We start from the raw sequence: 18,054 nt of genomic DNA on the forward strand, positions 1-18,054 counted from the left end.
TGTACCGATCAAAATAGCAGACACACCACTCGTGAATAATAACTCTTATTATTATTATTATTATAATTTATTTGAGACGCTTTACCACTGACATGGCATTCGCGTCTATCAGTTGAAGAAATACATAGTTATATTTGGTTGTACAATTCAGTTTCTTTTAAAAAATTGATTACTCTGGTCTCTTTCTCTTCGTTATAAGATAAGATCTTTTCGATATTATCGCCTACGTTAAGGTGCTTTTCCCGACAATCAGCGTATTTGTTACATTCTTCTAAAATATGTGCAACGGTGAGAAGTACACCGCAAGTATTGCACGTTGGAGGTTAATTGTGATCTATTATATACACACCAAATTTTCATTGCTGGAAACCAGCAAAATTTTGCTGATTTTCGATGTGCTGTGTTTCCAGCAATCTGTTCAGCAAAATGAAATTAGCTGATTATTCAGCAATGCTCAATTGCATAAAAATGACAGATCGTTTGCTGCATGTTCAGTAAAACAAAATACAAATTGCTGATTGTCAGCTATGACAATTTGCTGTACATTCAGCAAAGCATAAATCAATTTACTGGTTAACCAGTTAGTTCAAGGGAACCATGTTTCCCTCAGGCACCAGCTTCCATCCGCCCATCGGATCATAGCCAAATTACTGTTGAACTAGAGATGTATGATTATCATTTCAACCTTTAAGTTCATCTAGCCCAACAGTGACTTAGCTATGATCCAATATCCGCTATCAGGAGCTTAGAGATGATCCCGTACCAGCTGCACAGCGATTCGGCGCGTTTTACTAATGACAGCTTGACGTAAAATATTTTGACATATCAATACTTTCGCTGGATTCCAGCAAACCTTCATTTACTGTTTTCTGTTCAGCAAATAGATTTTCTGTATTTTTGCGAATCACTGAATCGATTACTGATTTTCAGTAAATTTATCAATGAAATACTGGTTTCCAGCAAAAATAAAATTACTGAACGAAATTCAGTAAATTGTAGAACTGAATTACAGTAAACTTTTGAAATAAATACTGTGTTTCAGTAAACAAGGGATTTGCTGATACACTTTCAGCAATGTACTTTGCTGAACCATAAAGAGAATTTTTGGTGTGTAGGAATGTGTGAGACGGATATGCCCAATGCGGAGCCTAGTTAAGACTCGTTGATCAGATGCATTCTTCCTATCTGTATATTTAACGACGCTTCCTTTGATTCGTTTTAAGTGGTGTTCTGTCTGCTGCCAGGTTTTTCCCAGGTGTTCCAGATTTTTTCATTAACAAATCTCACAGTGTCTTGGGCAGGGATTGCCATAGCTACAGGTGGCTTTTTTCGTCTCAAGTTTGCCAGTTTGTCGGCTTCTTCATTCCCGTTAATTCCCGCATGTCCTGGAATCCAACAAATTGTGAAATCGTGCTTCTTGTAAGCTGTTTCCACCTTTTGAATCCATGGGTGATTCGAATACCCCCCGTTGATGGCGTCGATGCAACTAGCAAGGTTGCAATGAACTCTTGAAATTTTGGTATCACAATGCAGCTAGCTGTACCTGCTCTGATTGAATGTTTGAGGGTGTTATCGATTCGTGGTGCTTTGCTATACCATTTCCGGTCGCTTAAGCGTTCGTTACTGCTTGTGGAAGGTAGTGTATATTCGGTAGTGCTTCTAAATAATTCGGCTGATCGTTCAACGATGGGCAGATTTTCTGCATTTTTTATTTTTACGAGTAGTTGAGCTACTAGTTGGAAAAGCCGTTGTATCACTAACATACGAAAAGGCAAGCAACCAGCTTCGGCTATTACCGATGTAACCGGACTGGTCCTAAATGCTCCGGAGGAACGACGAAACATTTCATAATATGTTGTTCCCAATATTTTATCCATTTTTTCGAGATTCATACTTGTAATTCCGATACCGAAAAGTAATTTAGATGTGATAGAAGATGAACCCACTTTTAGGAGAGTGGGTCGTGCGCTTCGCTTTAATTTGGCACCCAGAACCCTGAGGATATTCAGGCAACTTATGCAACTTCGTTTGATATATGCAAAATGTTGCAAAAAATTTAGTTTCGAATTGAATATTACTCCTAAAATTTTCATTTTCCAAGTACATGGGATTGGCACTCGGTTAATTTTATTTGCTTGTTTCTTTTTTCGATGTTTAATGTTGCATATGTGGATAATTTTCGATTTAGTTGGCGCAATTGTAAAACCCACGTTGTTAGTCCACATTAGTTTTTCTATAGTTAAGTCGGTGTTGTATTGTTTAAACAGGTTCGGTCTTTTATTTTTAGCGGTCATTTTGTTGGGGTGTTTTTTGATAAACTTTCCATTGTAGTTTGTGTTTGACGATTTACGCTCATATTCATCAGCCAGCGCTTCGGAAACTTCTATGCCATTATTGGTCATTCCGGTCGGAAGATTGAGAGTGATTTTGTTGTAATTTCTTTTGCCGCGTAAGCGATTCAGCTTATTCCATGTTTCACTGGACGTATTAGTGGGGTTGATACTTTGCACAAATTCTTCCCAACTTTTCAATTTTGCTTCTTGTATGGCTTTTCGACTAGCAGAGCGAGCTTCATGGAACAGCTGCAGTGCTTCTTATTTTTCCGGGGTACCATCGGTTGCTCGACGAAGAGCGCGTAACGCTTTTCGTCGAGTTTTGACTGCTTGCTCTACATTTTGGCTCCACCATACGACGGTCTTGCGTCCTGGTTTGCCTGTCGTTCTAGGAATACTCTTTTCAGCAGCTGTAATTAATCGCTTCGTGAATTCATAAACTGACCAGCACTCTCCAGATCGGATACTCTTGCTTGTAATTTCTTCGAATTCAGCCCAGTTTGCTCGTTCGTATATCCATGTCTGCCGACGCCTAGGCTCGTTTGCGTCTGTTTCTGTTTCGATAATAATGGGGAAATGAATATTGAGAATAGGTTATGTTTCCATTTAATTCTACTACAAAAAATCGAATACCCTCTAATCGAATACCGTCCGCAGATACGTATTTCGGCTGCTACATGCAACCATCATCAGTGCTTATGTGGACTGTTGAAGAGCATAACTGAGTAACCCCTTTTTATATGCGTGTAAGTAGAACGGAAAATTCCTAAATTGAAGTTAGGTAGTCATATGTTGTGGTTGTTTTTGTCCTGTACTGGATCTAGGGTTTTTTGGGTAGTATTTTGAAAAGCCATGAAAAATGATTACCTACGTCTTTATTGAGCAGTGTGGATGGATGTTGTTTGTAGATTTATGATCTTTCAGATACGTCCAATTTCCATAAATTATTAACGGGGCGAAGCAGGTGAATGTTATCCGAAGTTAGTGGATGTCCCCAGTAGCGTAGCTAGGGGGGTGCGGTTGGTGCGGTCCGCACCAGGCCCACCACTCAAAGGGGCCCCAAAATCCAAAAGCGAACACCGAGCTGGTCAACATGCCCAACTGAACTCAACCTCATGTATTTGTGCTCACCACTCTGCCCTCGTGATCCACACGGACGGAGTAAACGTGATACCGATGTTCATTTTTAACATGATTTGTGATTCGACTGACGCCGAAGTTGAATGTTTTCCGATCGCAGAAAACATTTGATGCAACGTGGAAACACGTAACAAAGGAGCGATTTTTTGCGATGCTGAAAACGCTGTCTAGGGTATTTGTTTAATTATTCATCTCATTAACACCAGATTTACACGAAATCGTTGAACAAATAAACAAAATATGATTACATGCTCTTATAGAATCGCTCATCAATGGAAATTAGGTAAACTTAGTTAGTTTTATCCTGAATTTTGTAAAACAAACCATTTTTCACAACATTCCCATACTCATCTCAAAACCTAAACCACTGCTTAATTATTCATCTCACGACGCCCCCATATTCATCACATGGTTAATCACTTTGTTAATGAACGTTGCCGCATACCGTCGTAGTAGGTTACCTAGGTATTCGCTGTAGTTGTTTACGCGCAAATTGGTAGTCTAGGTATCCACTGTAGTGCTGTCAATTTATGTCAATTATGTCGGAATTATTCAAATTTAAAGCTTGTTTTTGGAAATTTAATGTGAACATTTTGAAAATTAAAGTATTCTTAGTGTAGTGAGTGATTTTGTTTAGTGATCAATACAAAATGTAGTCCGCAAATGATGAAAAAAACTTTGGTTGGCTGCTGAATGAATCCCGTTGTAGCCGTATAGAACAATGGGTAGATTTCGTTTTCTTGGTAGTAAATGAGTTTTTCATTGTAGATGCCCGACTTTAATAACAAATTCAGAGATTTTAGGTAAGTTTTTGAGGATTCTACTTCATGAGATATCTAAAGTGAACTAATAAGAATCCATTCCATGGATTAGTTGATTGGTTTAGATAGAAAATATGCGTTTTTTTTCTAGTTTGCAATTGAGTTTTCGTTTTATAACTATGGTCTGAGATGAATAATGTAACAGTTCTCCTGTCTGTGTTGCTGTGTTTCTAATATAAAACAGAGCGAGGGAAATAATCCGCGTTCACGCGAGACTATATAATTTCTGATTTTGCCAATTAAAAAGCACGGAAAGTGAGTATCTAAATAAACCTCATTTTCGATTCTGCGGAAAACGGAATAAATAAGTATATAAAAACTAAATTTTTTGTTTCTCTCAATTTCTCTCATGAAAGAAAAATCACAGGAGGGTTGTGTGCAAAGCCACGACCGCAAGGTTGAAGTAGAATACTTTAACAAGAATGATAACCCGGCTGCTTGCGTGTAAGTCATTTTTCCTAGCAAATAAATGTTGACCGCTCATTGGCAGTATTGAAAATTCTGTGCAAATGAAGTTGAAGTACTACTCAATTTCAGTTTGCACATAAAAATACGACTTCACTGAACAGGAAAAGAACAAACTCTTTGTGGCGCAAACAAGTTTCAACAGTCAGAGTATATGTACATGTAAATTCAAATTAAGATAATTAACTTTTGGTAAAGGTTATATACCTTTTTGGTCGAGAAAAATGAGGGAAGTTTGAATCTATTTTTAAGTGCATAGCACCATTTTCATTGCGTCAAAGGGGTATTTTTCTGAAAGTACAGTTTATCAACAACAAAAAATACGTTTGATTTTATGATATACCAATTATTACTGGAGGAATGGCCGTTTCCCCGAAACGCTATTTTTTGCAGAGGCTTGCGGTGATCCTGATAGAGACTCAGCGGGTCAACCGAAATCAAAGAACTCATATTATTTCATTAGTTTAGAAGTGTGCCGGGTCCTTGAAGGATCGCTTTTATGAGTATTTAAGCGAGTATAAAAGCAATCGTTCAAGTTTTATTTTGAAAACAAAAAAGGTGTATAACCCCTTAAAGATCAGAACGAGAAAATATTAACTCTTCAATTAATTTGTTTGGTTGTCCCTTAAAAGGACAGTTTGTTGTTGAATCTAAAATCGGACATGTCGCTGATTGCATCTCTGTGTTACGCCGATAGCGGGAGTTATGGTGAACTTGCGTATGACGAAGGCATCGTATTACCTGTTTTATTGAATGGGAGAAAGAGGCATTTTGTATAATTTTGTAAACATTTAACTCAAACAATATTACCAAATCGTAGTCAGGCACTCTGAAAACAAAGTTAATGGCTGTTTCCACACTGAAAATCAGATAGCCAGCCGAAGTTTTGATTGCAAAAATCCAGAATGCCGAACAGCCGTGAAGAGAGCTGTTTATTCACCTACGGCAAGCTTCTCGCCCCATCGCTCGCGTTCGCGTGCACCATGACAGAGGCCTAACTGTCTTTGTGAATGCGTTCTAACAGGGCAGTTTGTTATTCAAAGTCAGTTATGCTGATCACAGCTTTTACGCTGCCCCTACAGTGGGGGGTTTACTAAATAAAGTAAAATTTAGACAACTACAACAGAATTTGATTGCATCCCGCACAGAATGTCTGCTTGTGTTGATACCAGAAAATTATTAACCTTCAATTACTAGTTTATTTGCCTTGAAAAAGGCGTTTTGCGGTTCAAAATCGGTTGCTGATCGCAGCCTTTGAGCTGCCCTAGCAGTGGGGGAATTAAGATACACGGACAACATGCACTGTGCAAGCTATTTCACATTCAGTAAATTAGACGGGTGCGACAGATTTAAATTGCTAGGATACAACACAGAATGCTTGCTTGCGTTGTCAAAAATTATTAACTTCCAATGACTTGTTTATTTGCCTCGAAAAAGGCATTTTGATGTTCAAAATTGAATTTTCTGATGACAATCATCATGCTGCCCCAACACGGGGGAATAATGGCAGTCTGGCGTCACACGCTGTGAAGAACCGCGCTGCTCCTGAGACGTGGTGACCAACCACAGGGCTAGTACTGTTGCTAAGGAAGGACGACTGCTGTTGTCGCTGTCTAGACTATTATGAGCGGCTTTTGCTGAAACAGGCTCTTGTATAGGCCAAAAAGTATGCTTTTAATTGCAAGGTATATGATTCTGTCGACCGTGCTTGGGAAGCAATCATATAACGACCAATCAGAAGTCAAATTTTTCATTTCGACAAGGCTTGACTATTATCAATAGTACAATAGTGTGAACAATAAAATTACAATTATCTTCTTTTGGGAAGAATCTTAGAAGATTTTTCAATCTATTGCTGCAAGAACGAAGTAAATCCATCGAATACTAACCGATTTATTAGCATTTGAAATTGGACATATTTTTCACTTTTTTCGGTTTTAGATTTTCATTTCACATCCCTATGTAGCCGAACTTCCTGAGAGAAGTATTCTACTTCAAAAACTGCCCAGTCATTTTCATTGGGGGCTGGATGTCCCTCATTAAATACATGTTCAGCCACTTTTGAAAAGGTGTGGTGGATCATTTTTGGAAACTTTGCATGCTTTGGTGACTTCTGCCATATGCTCTTTAAAACGGATTCCCAGGTTTCTTTTGGTTTGCCCAATATAAACCTTGTTGCAGTGGCAACAAGCAACTTTATAAACCCCTGCTTTATTTAATCCATCAATTGAATCCTTAGTGGAGCCCAATATTGTTTTGAGTTGGGTATTCCTACTAGTGTAGACGATATTCATGCCAAATCTTTTAAATTCTGAGTGAAGTTGACGTGTTAAGGCCCCATCGTATTCCACAGCTATTCTTTTCAGGTCTACTGTAATTGGGGTGAGTGTTGTGAAAGATTTTCTAAACTGAATTCGCTTCTTTTTGTTTATAATGGCTTGAATGGTGCTCTCATTATAACCGTTTACTTTTGCAACTTCGAAAATGTATTCCAATTCCTTTTTCCTGGCTATTTTACTGAGGGGTAGGATTTCCATCCGATGTATCATGTGGTTGAAGGATGCCATTTCATGCTGGAAGGAATGACTAGAAGTGGTGGGTATTACCCGTTTTGTGTTCGTGGGCTTCCTAAAAATCTCAATTTCTAAGTCCTTAGACTTTCTAACAACAACAACGTCTAGAAAAGGAAGATTATTGTTTTGTTCCTTTTCAATCGTAAATTTTATATCTCTGTGAATGTTATTAAGAGATGTAAAAAACGCTTCAAGTTCCGTCTCTTTCAAAATACAAAAAATATCATCCACATATCTCCACCACCGGATTGGTAAAAGGTTATTGGTTTCTAATTTGTTTTCTATATTTGCCATGAATAGCTCACATAAAAAGGGAGAAAGAGGATTTCCCATTGGAGCTCCTTTTGTTTGTTTGTAAAATTTACCTCGAAAAGTGAAATAATTTTCTTTCATACAAAGGCGGGTTAGTTTCATGAGACTCACGACTTTCTTTTTCCAAGTGCTATCAGTATATTGAGGAATTAACCAATCCTCAAGAAGATTCAAGGTTTCATTCACTGGAACACTCGGAAACAAAGCCGTCACGTCAAACGAGACCATTATCTCATCCGCTTCAATGTTACCCGAAGATTTCAAAATTTCAACGAAAGCTTCCGTACTCTTAACTGATCGACTTGGGAATTTACTGAACATAGCTTGAAATTCTTTTACTAACCACTTTGCTATTTTTTCTGTTGGAGCCCCTACAGCTGAAATAATTTCCCTCATTTCGTTCCCTGGTTTATGGATTTTTGGTAGGCCTTTTATTCTTGGAAGAACTGGATTTGAAACTCGAAGATGTTGTAATGTATCGCCCAAAGTGGGTTTACAGTCTTTAATTGTGTTCTCAACTCGTTTTACTATCTCAGCAAGTGGATTAGTTCGCAGTATAAAATATGGACCGTTATCAATTTTTTTTGGTCATCTGTTCATCATAGTCAGATTTGTCCATGACGACAGTCAGTGGTGGGCACCATTCCGCTTATTCGCTAATTAGCGACGCTAAAATTCAGTTAGCGATTTCGCTAATTCTTGAGCTGGTTAGCGAAACTGTTAGCGTCGCTAAAATTTTGGCCTTCGAAACGCTAATCGCTAATTCGCTAAATTTTGTGGAGAAACGACAATAGTAATATTTAGAAAAACTGTGAATTGCTGATGGCGTACGTAAATTGCTTCGAAAGATTAACATACTGTACTGCGAAAGTTACTTTTGTCAGTTTTTTTTACCCTATGGAGTTCCAGTTATCGTACAAGCCACAGGAGCATTTTGAAGAACAAGCACAAGGTCTAGATTGAATTTTTGGCACACCAAAAACTTTGATGAATTGCAATGCGCTTGAAATTATGAGAACTTTGGTTCTATTTTTTCGATTCAGATAATAATTGAATTTTCATGAAAACATTCCTAAGAGTATCTATTTTCAATGCAAGCTAAATAACTTTTTTTATTCTTGTTTTTACAAAATCAAATATGAATACCGTTTCGTGAACCTCTTACTGTAAATAGCTTTAAAAAGTAATTGTTTTCGTTTGTTCAACCAAAACAGATCAAAGTGGTCCAAATCTTACAAAACATGGCAATAAATATAGCGATATGACTAATTAGATATTAAAAAGTTAGCGATTAGCGAAAGTTCCGCTAATATGGGTTCAGCGTTTAGCGATTATCGAGCTTAATTTTCCGGTTAGCGACTTAGCGATTAGCGTCGCTAAATTTTCGGTTAGCGGTGCCCACCACTGATGACAGTTTTATTACCCTTGTCTGCTTTTAAGTATAAAACTTGTTTGTCGCGCAACTCTTTAATGACTTTTGTATCAAGTGAACTTTTATGGCGTGGAATCGTTTTGGCAACATTTGAAAAAAATTGGCGTACCTCACTAGCTTGTGTTGAAGAAAGTTTGCAAATATCGATACCTGTTTCAATGTCAATGATCGATTGTTCAATGTTCGGTTTCGCGGGAACTGAGTATTTGAGACCCATTTTTAGAAGATTCTGTTGTTGTTGTGAAAAATCGTACGAAGACTCATTGATCACAAAGTCGTCAATAAGGTGTACTTTGGCCGCTTTTTTACCTTTGTTACCCTGTCGAAGTAATTGATTTAACTTTTTTATCCCTAATTTACGTTTTCGTTTGCCCTCACATTTTTCCGCTACTTTTACTTTTGTCAAAAAATGTTGAAATTCGAAAGAAAAAACCTTTAGCTAGTTTCAAATGAAGTGAATAACATTCCAACGTTATAGAACTAAGTTTACTATAAAGAAACTTGATACTACTTTTCAAATATTCTCTTTCCATGCGTTTTACGATGGTGGGAGATAAAGGACTCTTCACCTTTAGCCTATGACTAGTAGGGGTCACATGGTGCTTTAGGCAATTTTTAAGAAAGGAAATTGATTTGTGTATACCCGCAATGCTCTTCTTTAACTTTAAAAACCTCGATGGCTCATTCGGCTTGGATACCATTGTCAAATAAATTTTTAATGAGTATTTGCTGAGGGACATCCACTAACTTCGCATAACATTCACCTGCTTCGCCCCGTTAATAATTTATGGATATTGGACGTATCTGAAAGTTTAGAAATCTACGAACAACATCCATCCACACTGCTCAATAAAGACATAGGTAATCATTTTTCATGGCTTTTCAAAATACTACCCAAAAAACCCTAGATCCAGTACAGGACAAAAACAACCACAACATATGAATACCTAACTTCAATTTAGGAAATTTCCGTTCTACCTACAAGCATATAAAAAGGGGTTACTCAGTTATGCTCTTCAACAGTCCACATAAGCACTGATGATGGTTGCATGTAGCAGCCGAAATACGTATCTGCGGACGGTATTCGATTTTTTGTAGTAGAATTTAATGGAAACATAACCTATTCTCAATATTCAATTCCATTCTACTAAAACGCTCAGAAAGAAATTTATTTGAGAATGGGGAAATGGTCACTGTCTGCACAGTCCGGTATAACCTTTCAGAAAAACTTATCTGCTATTGAAGCAGAGCATATGGAGACGTCAAGCGCTTGTGTGTACCCTGAGACGGGATCTAGTCGCGTATGTGATCCATCGTTGAGTACAATCATATCGTGGTGTACTATTTCTTTAAGCATGTCGTAACCTCTTTTTTGCGCCATAGAAATTGGGCGGGACAATCGGCTGCCCCAAGCAGTATGATGGGCGTTGAGGTCTCCAAGAAGTATATATAGATATATATAGAGACTACTGTTATTTTAAGCGGAGCATAGATTTGAACTGCAACTACTTGTATGCTAGTTTGCATTTCGATTCTTTCGAATGGAGTGCCGTTTTTAACTGCTATTCCAACTCCTTGTCTGCCATTTGTGGAGCATGGACCTAACAAGAGTGTATAGTTCTTGGAGACAGATCACCAATGGATTCTGTTTGCAGATTAGTAACTGAAGTTCCTCTCGGTGAGTTCGAAGCCCGTTTAAGTTCCATTGTATGGCGAATGTTGTCGAAGTTCTGGGTGCTGTTTCATCAGGTTCGGAAGCAATCGAAGCGGGATGAGTAACTACAGAGGCATTTGTGTTGGAAACGAGACGGGGTCTTGTTGGAGCAGCTTTTCTGTTTTCTGTTCCGAGAGATATCGACTTCCGAGGCTTGAAGGAGGTTTCAGTTTTTCTTCGTTGTTTCTCGCTGCAACCATTGCAGATTTTAGGTGTGAATTTAGATGTAGAAGGACGAGATAGACAATCCAGGAATGTCTTGCAGACAGTTGTTGACGACATTTCGATATCTCTCGATGCACGACAATTTTGCATAATGCTGTCAAAAATAAATATTGAATCGGTAGTATGTTCCATGTTAATACTATTTTTACTTGCCTGAGAGTGGGGCAAGCTCCCCGCCCCAGCAGCTGTCGAAGGAACTTCAGTAAATACTGGATCATCTTCGATCGGGGCTAGTGCGAGGAAATGTCTTGATGTATCGGTTCTTTTGACGTTGTTGGATTCGTGTTGTTCTGTTTTTCTAATCGTACGTGTGATATATTTAGTTTTTTTCTAGGTTGTCTTTTTTAACTTGTCCGTTGTCCCGGATTATTTGTTGATTTGTTTGTTTCTCCGGGTATTTTTCTGGGGATCGACTTTGTTCCTTTTCAAGTAGGCCTGGATTGATTATGGAAGTTTCTTCATATTCCGGGTCAATTGCGTTTTTTTTTTATGCTGAATCTAGGCTTCTAACAAATCGATCGAAAGAGTCCATCTCGTTTTCCCTAATCTCGTCTACATCATTATTAATATGTGTAATGACGTAGATGGGCTAATTGTGCATTCATAAGTATTGGAAATTTTCAAAGGTGGGCTGCGACTTCTGTTTGTTGAAGGGGATCTATTTGTTTGTATGTCTTCACCGGTTCTTTTTATTCTGGTTCGATTTTCTTTTGCATTATCTGTACATTGCTGGCTATCTTTTTTCCGTTTCTTCCTTGTTGTTTTTGGTACGTTTTCCTTTCCGTTTTTGGGGTTTAAATTTTGTTTCCGAAATTCATCTTGGTACTCAAGAATGTTAAGTTTTAGTTTTTCAATTTCTGCGTCCTTGTCTTTGTTCATTTTGATAAGCTGTTCTATTTGTGCGTCTTTTTTCTGCATGGCTTGTTCCAGTGCCGTCAATCTCGCCTGATCTAGTCTTGGTTGAGCGGCAGTCTTAGCATATGTATTACCGTTGGTGCCAATCAATTTTCTGGCTTCGGGAAATGAAAGGTTCTGGTCTACTTTGATATGGATGATTTCCATTTCGCGTTGGTATACTGAGCAAACTCGGCTGCTTGGTCTGTGACTGCCCTTGCTGTTAAGGCAATGCGCCTGTTCATTGCAGTGTTCACCATGTTCTGGTTCTGAGCAGTTGAAGCAAATTTTGGGATTTGAACAACGTACTTTCGCATGCCCGTATTGAAAACAAGCATAGCAAATCATGGGATTGGGGTAATACTTTCTGGTTTTCAGTAGTGTAACGCCTATTTTCACGCGTTCTGGGAAAATTGTTTTTCCGAAAGTGAGTATCAGGGCCGGTGTGTTTTTGAGTGTACCGTTTTCGTATCGAGTGATCCTTCGTACATCGATTACTATTGGTCGCGAAGGTTTTCTTTAATAGCTTCCTCGGACATTTCGATCGCTTCATAAGATGAAATAACGCAGCGGCATATATTCAATTTTGGGTGAGGTTTGATGGTAATGGGTGTTTTTTTCTCGTCTAGTAGGTGGGTCATCATTCTCAGTTTTTTAACTTATGTTGGGTTTCTTACATATAAGATGTAGCTAGCCCCTTGATTTTCACTTTTTCCACCTTCAATCTGTCCCGCTGTCTGCTCAATAGATTTTCCTATTAAGAAAGGATTTCTTTGAAGCTTGCTCTCGTCGTTGGGAGTCATTTGAAGAATGGTAACTTCGCCGAAGTTATTTCCATGATATCCCCAGTCAGGGAATGTTCTATTAAATGGCCTAGATTGCCCGCAACCGCTAGTGGTGGCCATGTGCTATCTTCGACCAACTTTTGAGGTTATGCACTCGAACAAAAGACGTTGTGAAACAATAGCACGGTTTCTATTTAGTTGCGCCACGCGTCTCCGAAAAATGAATATTCGTTTTTTGTAGACAAAAAGATCGTAATTCAGACTAACTTCGTTAAACTGGATAGAACAAAACACTTTTTATAACACTCTCTTACTACGCGTAATTCCAATATCGGTTACCGGCCTATTATAAAGAGCAAATGCAGAGCGAAATAAGACTCGACTGCCTCGATCGGTGGTATGAACCGAACTGATAATAACTCTAAAATTAGTAACATTTGACGCATTTTCGTAAAAAGTGGAACAACTCTCAAGCTGAGTTACTCCACAAATACTCAAAATTCAGTAACACTATGAGTAGCTGACTCGCTTCCAGCTTACGATGAGAGAAATGCTCAAATAAAAGTTGTAATCCCTAATGCTCCTTACATATAAATGTGAATAAACGAACCTAATCATTCTATTATATCGACCCATATCAGTTTTTATTGGAACCCACGGTATTTAAAGTGTTTCGGCATTTGACGTGTGTAAGCATTGAAATCTGAGTGTAAAATGATTGATTTTGGTATGCATGACATGGCAAACTCAAGTGTAAGACACTTGATTTTGTGCTGTGAACTGAAACGTGAATGTATTCCACGTAGATATGAAATGTTTCTTCTATTAGCACAGAAGTAAGTGGAATCCACTTGGCAGTAACGTGTCGGTTTTTACAGTGTAGTTTATTTCTTTTCGTGACAATTTTTTTATATTTAGCCTATACTGCCGGTGCCCGCATAACTGTCCCATACTGATTTTGGTCACTTTTGAGTTATCATCGGGAACCAACTTAATTGTTATCATATTTACTGGGAAAAAATTAAAATTGATACTTTTGTATAGAAAAATATGGAAAAAATACCAGGTTGTTTTTGTCCCATTTTGAAAGTACCCGCATTGCAGTCCCACTGCATAGTGGTACAAACTGCAAACATATAATTTTGCTCTATGGCTCCATATAATTTTGCTCCATGGCAGTAAGATATTTTCGTTACTTGGAAGGTCGCAAGTTCACCATTTTCACTGACCACAAACCGTTAACGCACGCTTTGAGTACTAATTCCCCTGGCAGACTGCCACACGGAGAAAGGTATTTACATCATCACATATCGCAGTTCAGCACAGATATTCGTCATCCGACAGGAAGCACTGCAGTTAGCTCAAATCCCACAGAGCACAACAGACCTCTCCAAACGGCCTAGGAACTTGGACCTGAATGGATCGAACAGTAGTGGAATTCCCGACCTCCAAAACTGCCACGTCAGACGGGGAATGCTCGATCCACGGCTACTAGCTCCGTTCAGCAGCGTATCTCCCTACAAAGGTGTCGTTACTGGTGTTGGATAACCAAATATAGAACTCACCACCCAACAGCTAAACGACACCCAGAATGCGGTAATTTCAAAGGTGACAGAGCAAAGGAAAGAGGCTCTACAACCCAAGTTTGGACACTGTGCGTTCGAATCGGGTTACTTGGTGTGATATTCTATCAAACACTACTCTCCTTAATTTACTAGTTTTACTTCGACCTCAATCAATTACAATTTTTTCCTTTATTCTCTAGTCAAATACTGACTTGTCTTTACCACACTCAGGCACACACAATCTCGGATGCCACATTCTCCCCTTGCGAAAATTGAGACGATAATAAAATTCAAATTACTTTTAATTTTACTTTGCACAGTAGTTTAGATAACGTTGTGGGCGTCTTATCAGTCGTGTATGACGTCTGTTCACGATTGGCTCGATAATTTCCAAACTTCGTTCAACCGGTTGCACCGGATCCGTGTTTGGAACATTCGGTAATCGTTCAAGTGATGTATTCTCTTGTCCCTCCTGGATCACCGATTCCGATGTCTCATCTTTGTCCTGCTCAGAAATCTCTCACTGCCGTTAGGTTCAACTCGTTCTACATACCTTTTCAAAAACTTGATGTTACGCTCAAATATAAAATATTTTATTATTCATCAAATCCATAACCATCGCTCTGCCGGCTCCTGTCATTCGCACCACCCTATGAAATGCATTCTTGTGCCCGTTGTCAGCCTTCAGAGTCTTAGGTGCATAGTAAGTCTGAAGAATTCTTCGGAGGGCATTTTTCACCGCCTCAGTATCCGTCTTTTCCATTGGAACGGCAATCAGAAATCTAGAGTAATTGTCTGTTAGGACCAACGCTCTCCAATTTAGTATATCGGAAGATGAGGAAAAATCCATGGAAACATAGTCCCACGGGCGGTTCGGGAGCTCCGTCATCGTAATAGGAAGAGGATAACTACTTGCCGTCACTAACTGGCATTCAGGGCAGCTTTTCACGAATGCTTCTACTTCCCGGTCCATGCAGGGCCACCACAAACCCTGCCACAAAAAATTAAAATTGATACTTTTGTATGGAAAAACATGGAAAAAATACCAAGTTGTTTTTGTCCCATATTAAAAGTACCCGCATTGCAGTCCCACTGCATAGTGGTACAAACTGCAAACATATAATTTTGCTCCAGATTAGTGTATATCGGATTATTTTAGGCATATAAAAGTATTTCATTTAATTAACTAGACTAATGTTGTTTTTCTATGGTACAATCTTCGTTGCCAATGATACTGCCGGTTGCTGGTTGAATTTATTTGTGATGAGACAAAATATGCGAGTACTTTTGAAATGTGCCCGCATATTTTGTCCCATTTTGACTTTTTTTTTTCAAGTTATATAACGTAAAACCAATTCCATCCATGTTCTCAACGATAAACTTGTAGTGCCATGAAACTGTTATGGTCATTGGTTCTGGATGTAATTGCTGGAAATCCGTAAATTCGCGGAAAATATTAAATCGCCGTTTTCTCAACATGTTGTTTTTCATTATGGGACAGTTATCCGGGTACCGGCAGTATGTTATAAGATAAATTTTATTTAGGTTGGATGATTAAATTCAAAGGTTTTTTCATTTCAGTGTGAGAATACTATTCGGTGCATCAGTTTCCATTTACAGTGTAGGTATACAAAGCGGAAAAAAAACATTGTGATAACACGATGACAGTTTCAGTTTGTTTGCAAACAGTGCCGCTCTAACTTTTCTGTCGTATTAGGTTCACAGTGAAAAACCAAATGAATACTTCCGAAATAAAGGAAAACTCCAACGGTTTCGAAGAGAAAAGTTTTATTAAAGTCGAAGAAACATGGTAAGTGAATAAAGGAGCCACCAACAGTGAACAAAAATGTTGAAAAAAATTCTTTGCAGCTTCAATGAACCGATCGATCAACCGAATAACATCCACCCGGACCCTTCAATTGATGAGAACAAACCGTACGATTGCAAGATCTGTGGCATACAGCTGAAAGCAAATAATATTAAACGGCACTTGCGTACGCATTCCAGCAAGAAGTCTTTCGACTGTGATGAATGTGAAGGAAAGTTTACCCGTCGGAGTTCACTTATTCGGCACAAGCTCACACATTCGGATGATGGATCTTTCGGCTGCGAGATCTGCAAGAAAAGGTTCAAGGAAAAGGTGGTTTTGACGCAGCACCTGAAAAAGCACGAGAGGAATTATAAATGTGATGTCTGCGGAAGAGGTTTCCTTTATCCGTATCTAGTGAAGCTGCACGCGCGGCTTCACTCTGATGATCCGGTCGTGCGAAAGTTCAAATGTGAGATTTGTAAGAAAGAGTACATTACTCGGTCCCATCTGAACTTTCACGTGAAAAAGCACCAAAAATCATTCGCGTGTGACGAGTGCCCGAAAACATTTGTTTACTTTAAATCACTATGCGAACATAAGGCCGTACATTCCAATAAACAAGCTAATAAATGTAAAATTTGTGGGAAATGTTACCCAAAAAGTTACCTCAAGGCTCATATGCGAGTGCATGCTGGCAATCAGCGTTACAAATGCGAAGTATGTGGAAAAATCCTTTCGTCCACAAACGGACTTGAGATTCACATGAAAGTTCATCGCGGCGAACAACCTTACAAGTGCGAGATTTGCGACTTAAGTTGCTCTGGCAAATTTTCTCTGAAGACACATCTACGGACGCATACCAACGAGGATCCCTTCGGTTGCGACGTTTGTGGTAAACGATTTGCAGCGAAAGGCAACCTGAAGTACCACATGATGGCAGTGCATAAAAATAGTCGACCCCACCAGTGCGGCATCTGCGGGAAAGGATTTATTATTGGCTCGAAATTGTTGGCGCACACGCGCTTGCATACCGGCGAATCCTTGAAATCTCATTGGAAAAGTAGTGGGAATAGTATGGGCAACGATGAAAAGTAGAAATGAATGTATAGTCAATTTACTAGTTAGTTGTAAACTAAGTTCTTATGGACGCCCTCTTAAAGCTCCTGCAAATTAAATGAAAATCTTCAAAATTCAACGAAAATCATAGTCGGTGTTGATATCATAGCAATGTATAGTCACTGTCTATTTTACTAGTCTGAGTCGGAGTGGATTCGGGAATATATATATATATATATATATATATATATATATATATATATATATATATATATATATATATATATATATATATATATATATATATATATATATATATATATATATATATATATATATATATATATATATATATATATATATATATATATATATATATATATATATATATATATACATATATTTTAATTCCAACTCCATTCCTTCCCCTATATTACAATATTACATACACTAAAGGAAAAGTGAACAGATACGGTTATAAATATACGAATACGCTGGCGATGACGACTATGAAGATGACATCAACGTAACTCTCTTATCAACGCCAACATCAAATCAGCTCCCACCGATCGAAACGGAGTAACCCAAAACCCGATCAAACGGTAATAAAAAGAAAGGGCAAGGGAAACTCAGTGGAGCAGGTCTGAAACGCTTCAAAAAATTTAGAGAGAGGCGATAGGAAGCACACCAGTTGGCTCAAATCCCACAGTGCACAACAGACCTCTCCAAACGGCCTAGGAACTCGGACCTGAATGGATCGAACAGCAATGGAAATCCGCGACCTCCACGTCAGACGGGGATTGCTCGATCCACGGCTACTACATCCGTTCAGCAGCGTATCTTCCTATAAAGGTGTCGTTACTGGTGTTGGATACACAAATATAGAACTTACCACACAACAGCTAAACGACACCCAGAATGCGGTAATT

The 18,054-nt window shown here is 38.6% G+C and overlaps 1 protein-coding gene across 1 annotated transcript; it reads left to right on the plus strand.

Moving 5' to 3' along the window:
• Positions 1–15,893: 15,893 nt before the first annotated feature.
• Positions 15,894–17,340, plus strand: LOC129717920 (zinc finger protein 420-like). The gene is made up of 2 exons (XM_055668206.1): positions 15,894–16,069; positions 16,129–17,340. Exons 1-2 carry the CDS (start codon positions 15,996–15,998, stop codon positions 17,162–17,164), a joined length of 1,110 nt encoding a protein of 369 aa, XP_055524181.1. The 5' UTR covers positions 15,894–15,995; the 3' UTR covers positions 17,165–17,340.
• Positions 17,341–18,054: the final 714 nt, after the last annotated feature.

The sequence above is a fragment of the Wyeomyia smithii genome, chromosome 1 (genome assembly GCF_029784165.1).
Source record: "Wyeomyia smithii strain HCP4-BCI-WySm-NY-G18 chromosome 1, ASM2978416v1, whole genome shotgun sequence".
Lineage (NCBI taxonomy): Eukaryota > Metazoa > Arthropoda > Insecta > Diptera > Culicidae > Wyeomyia > Wyeomyia smithii.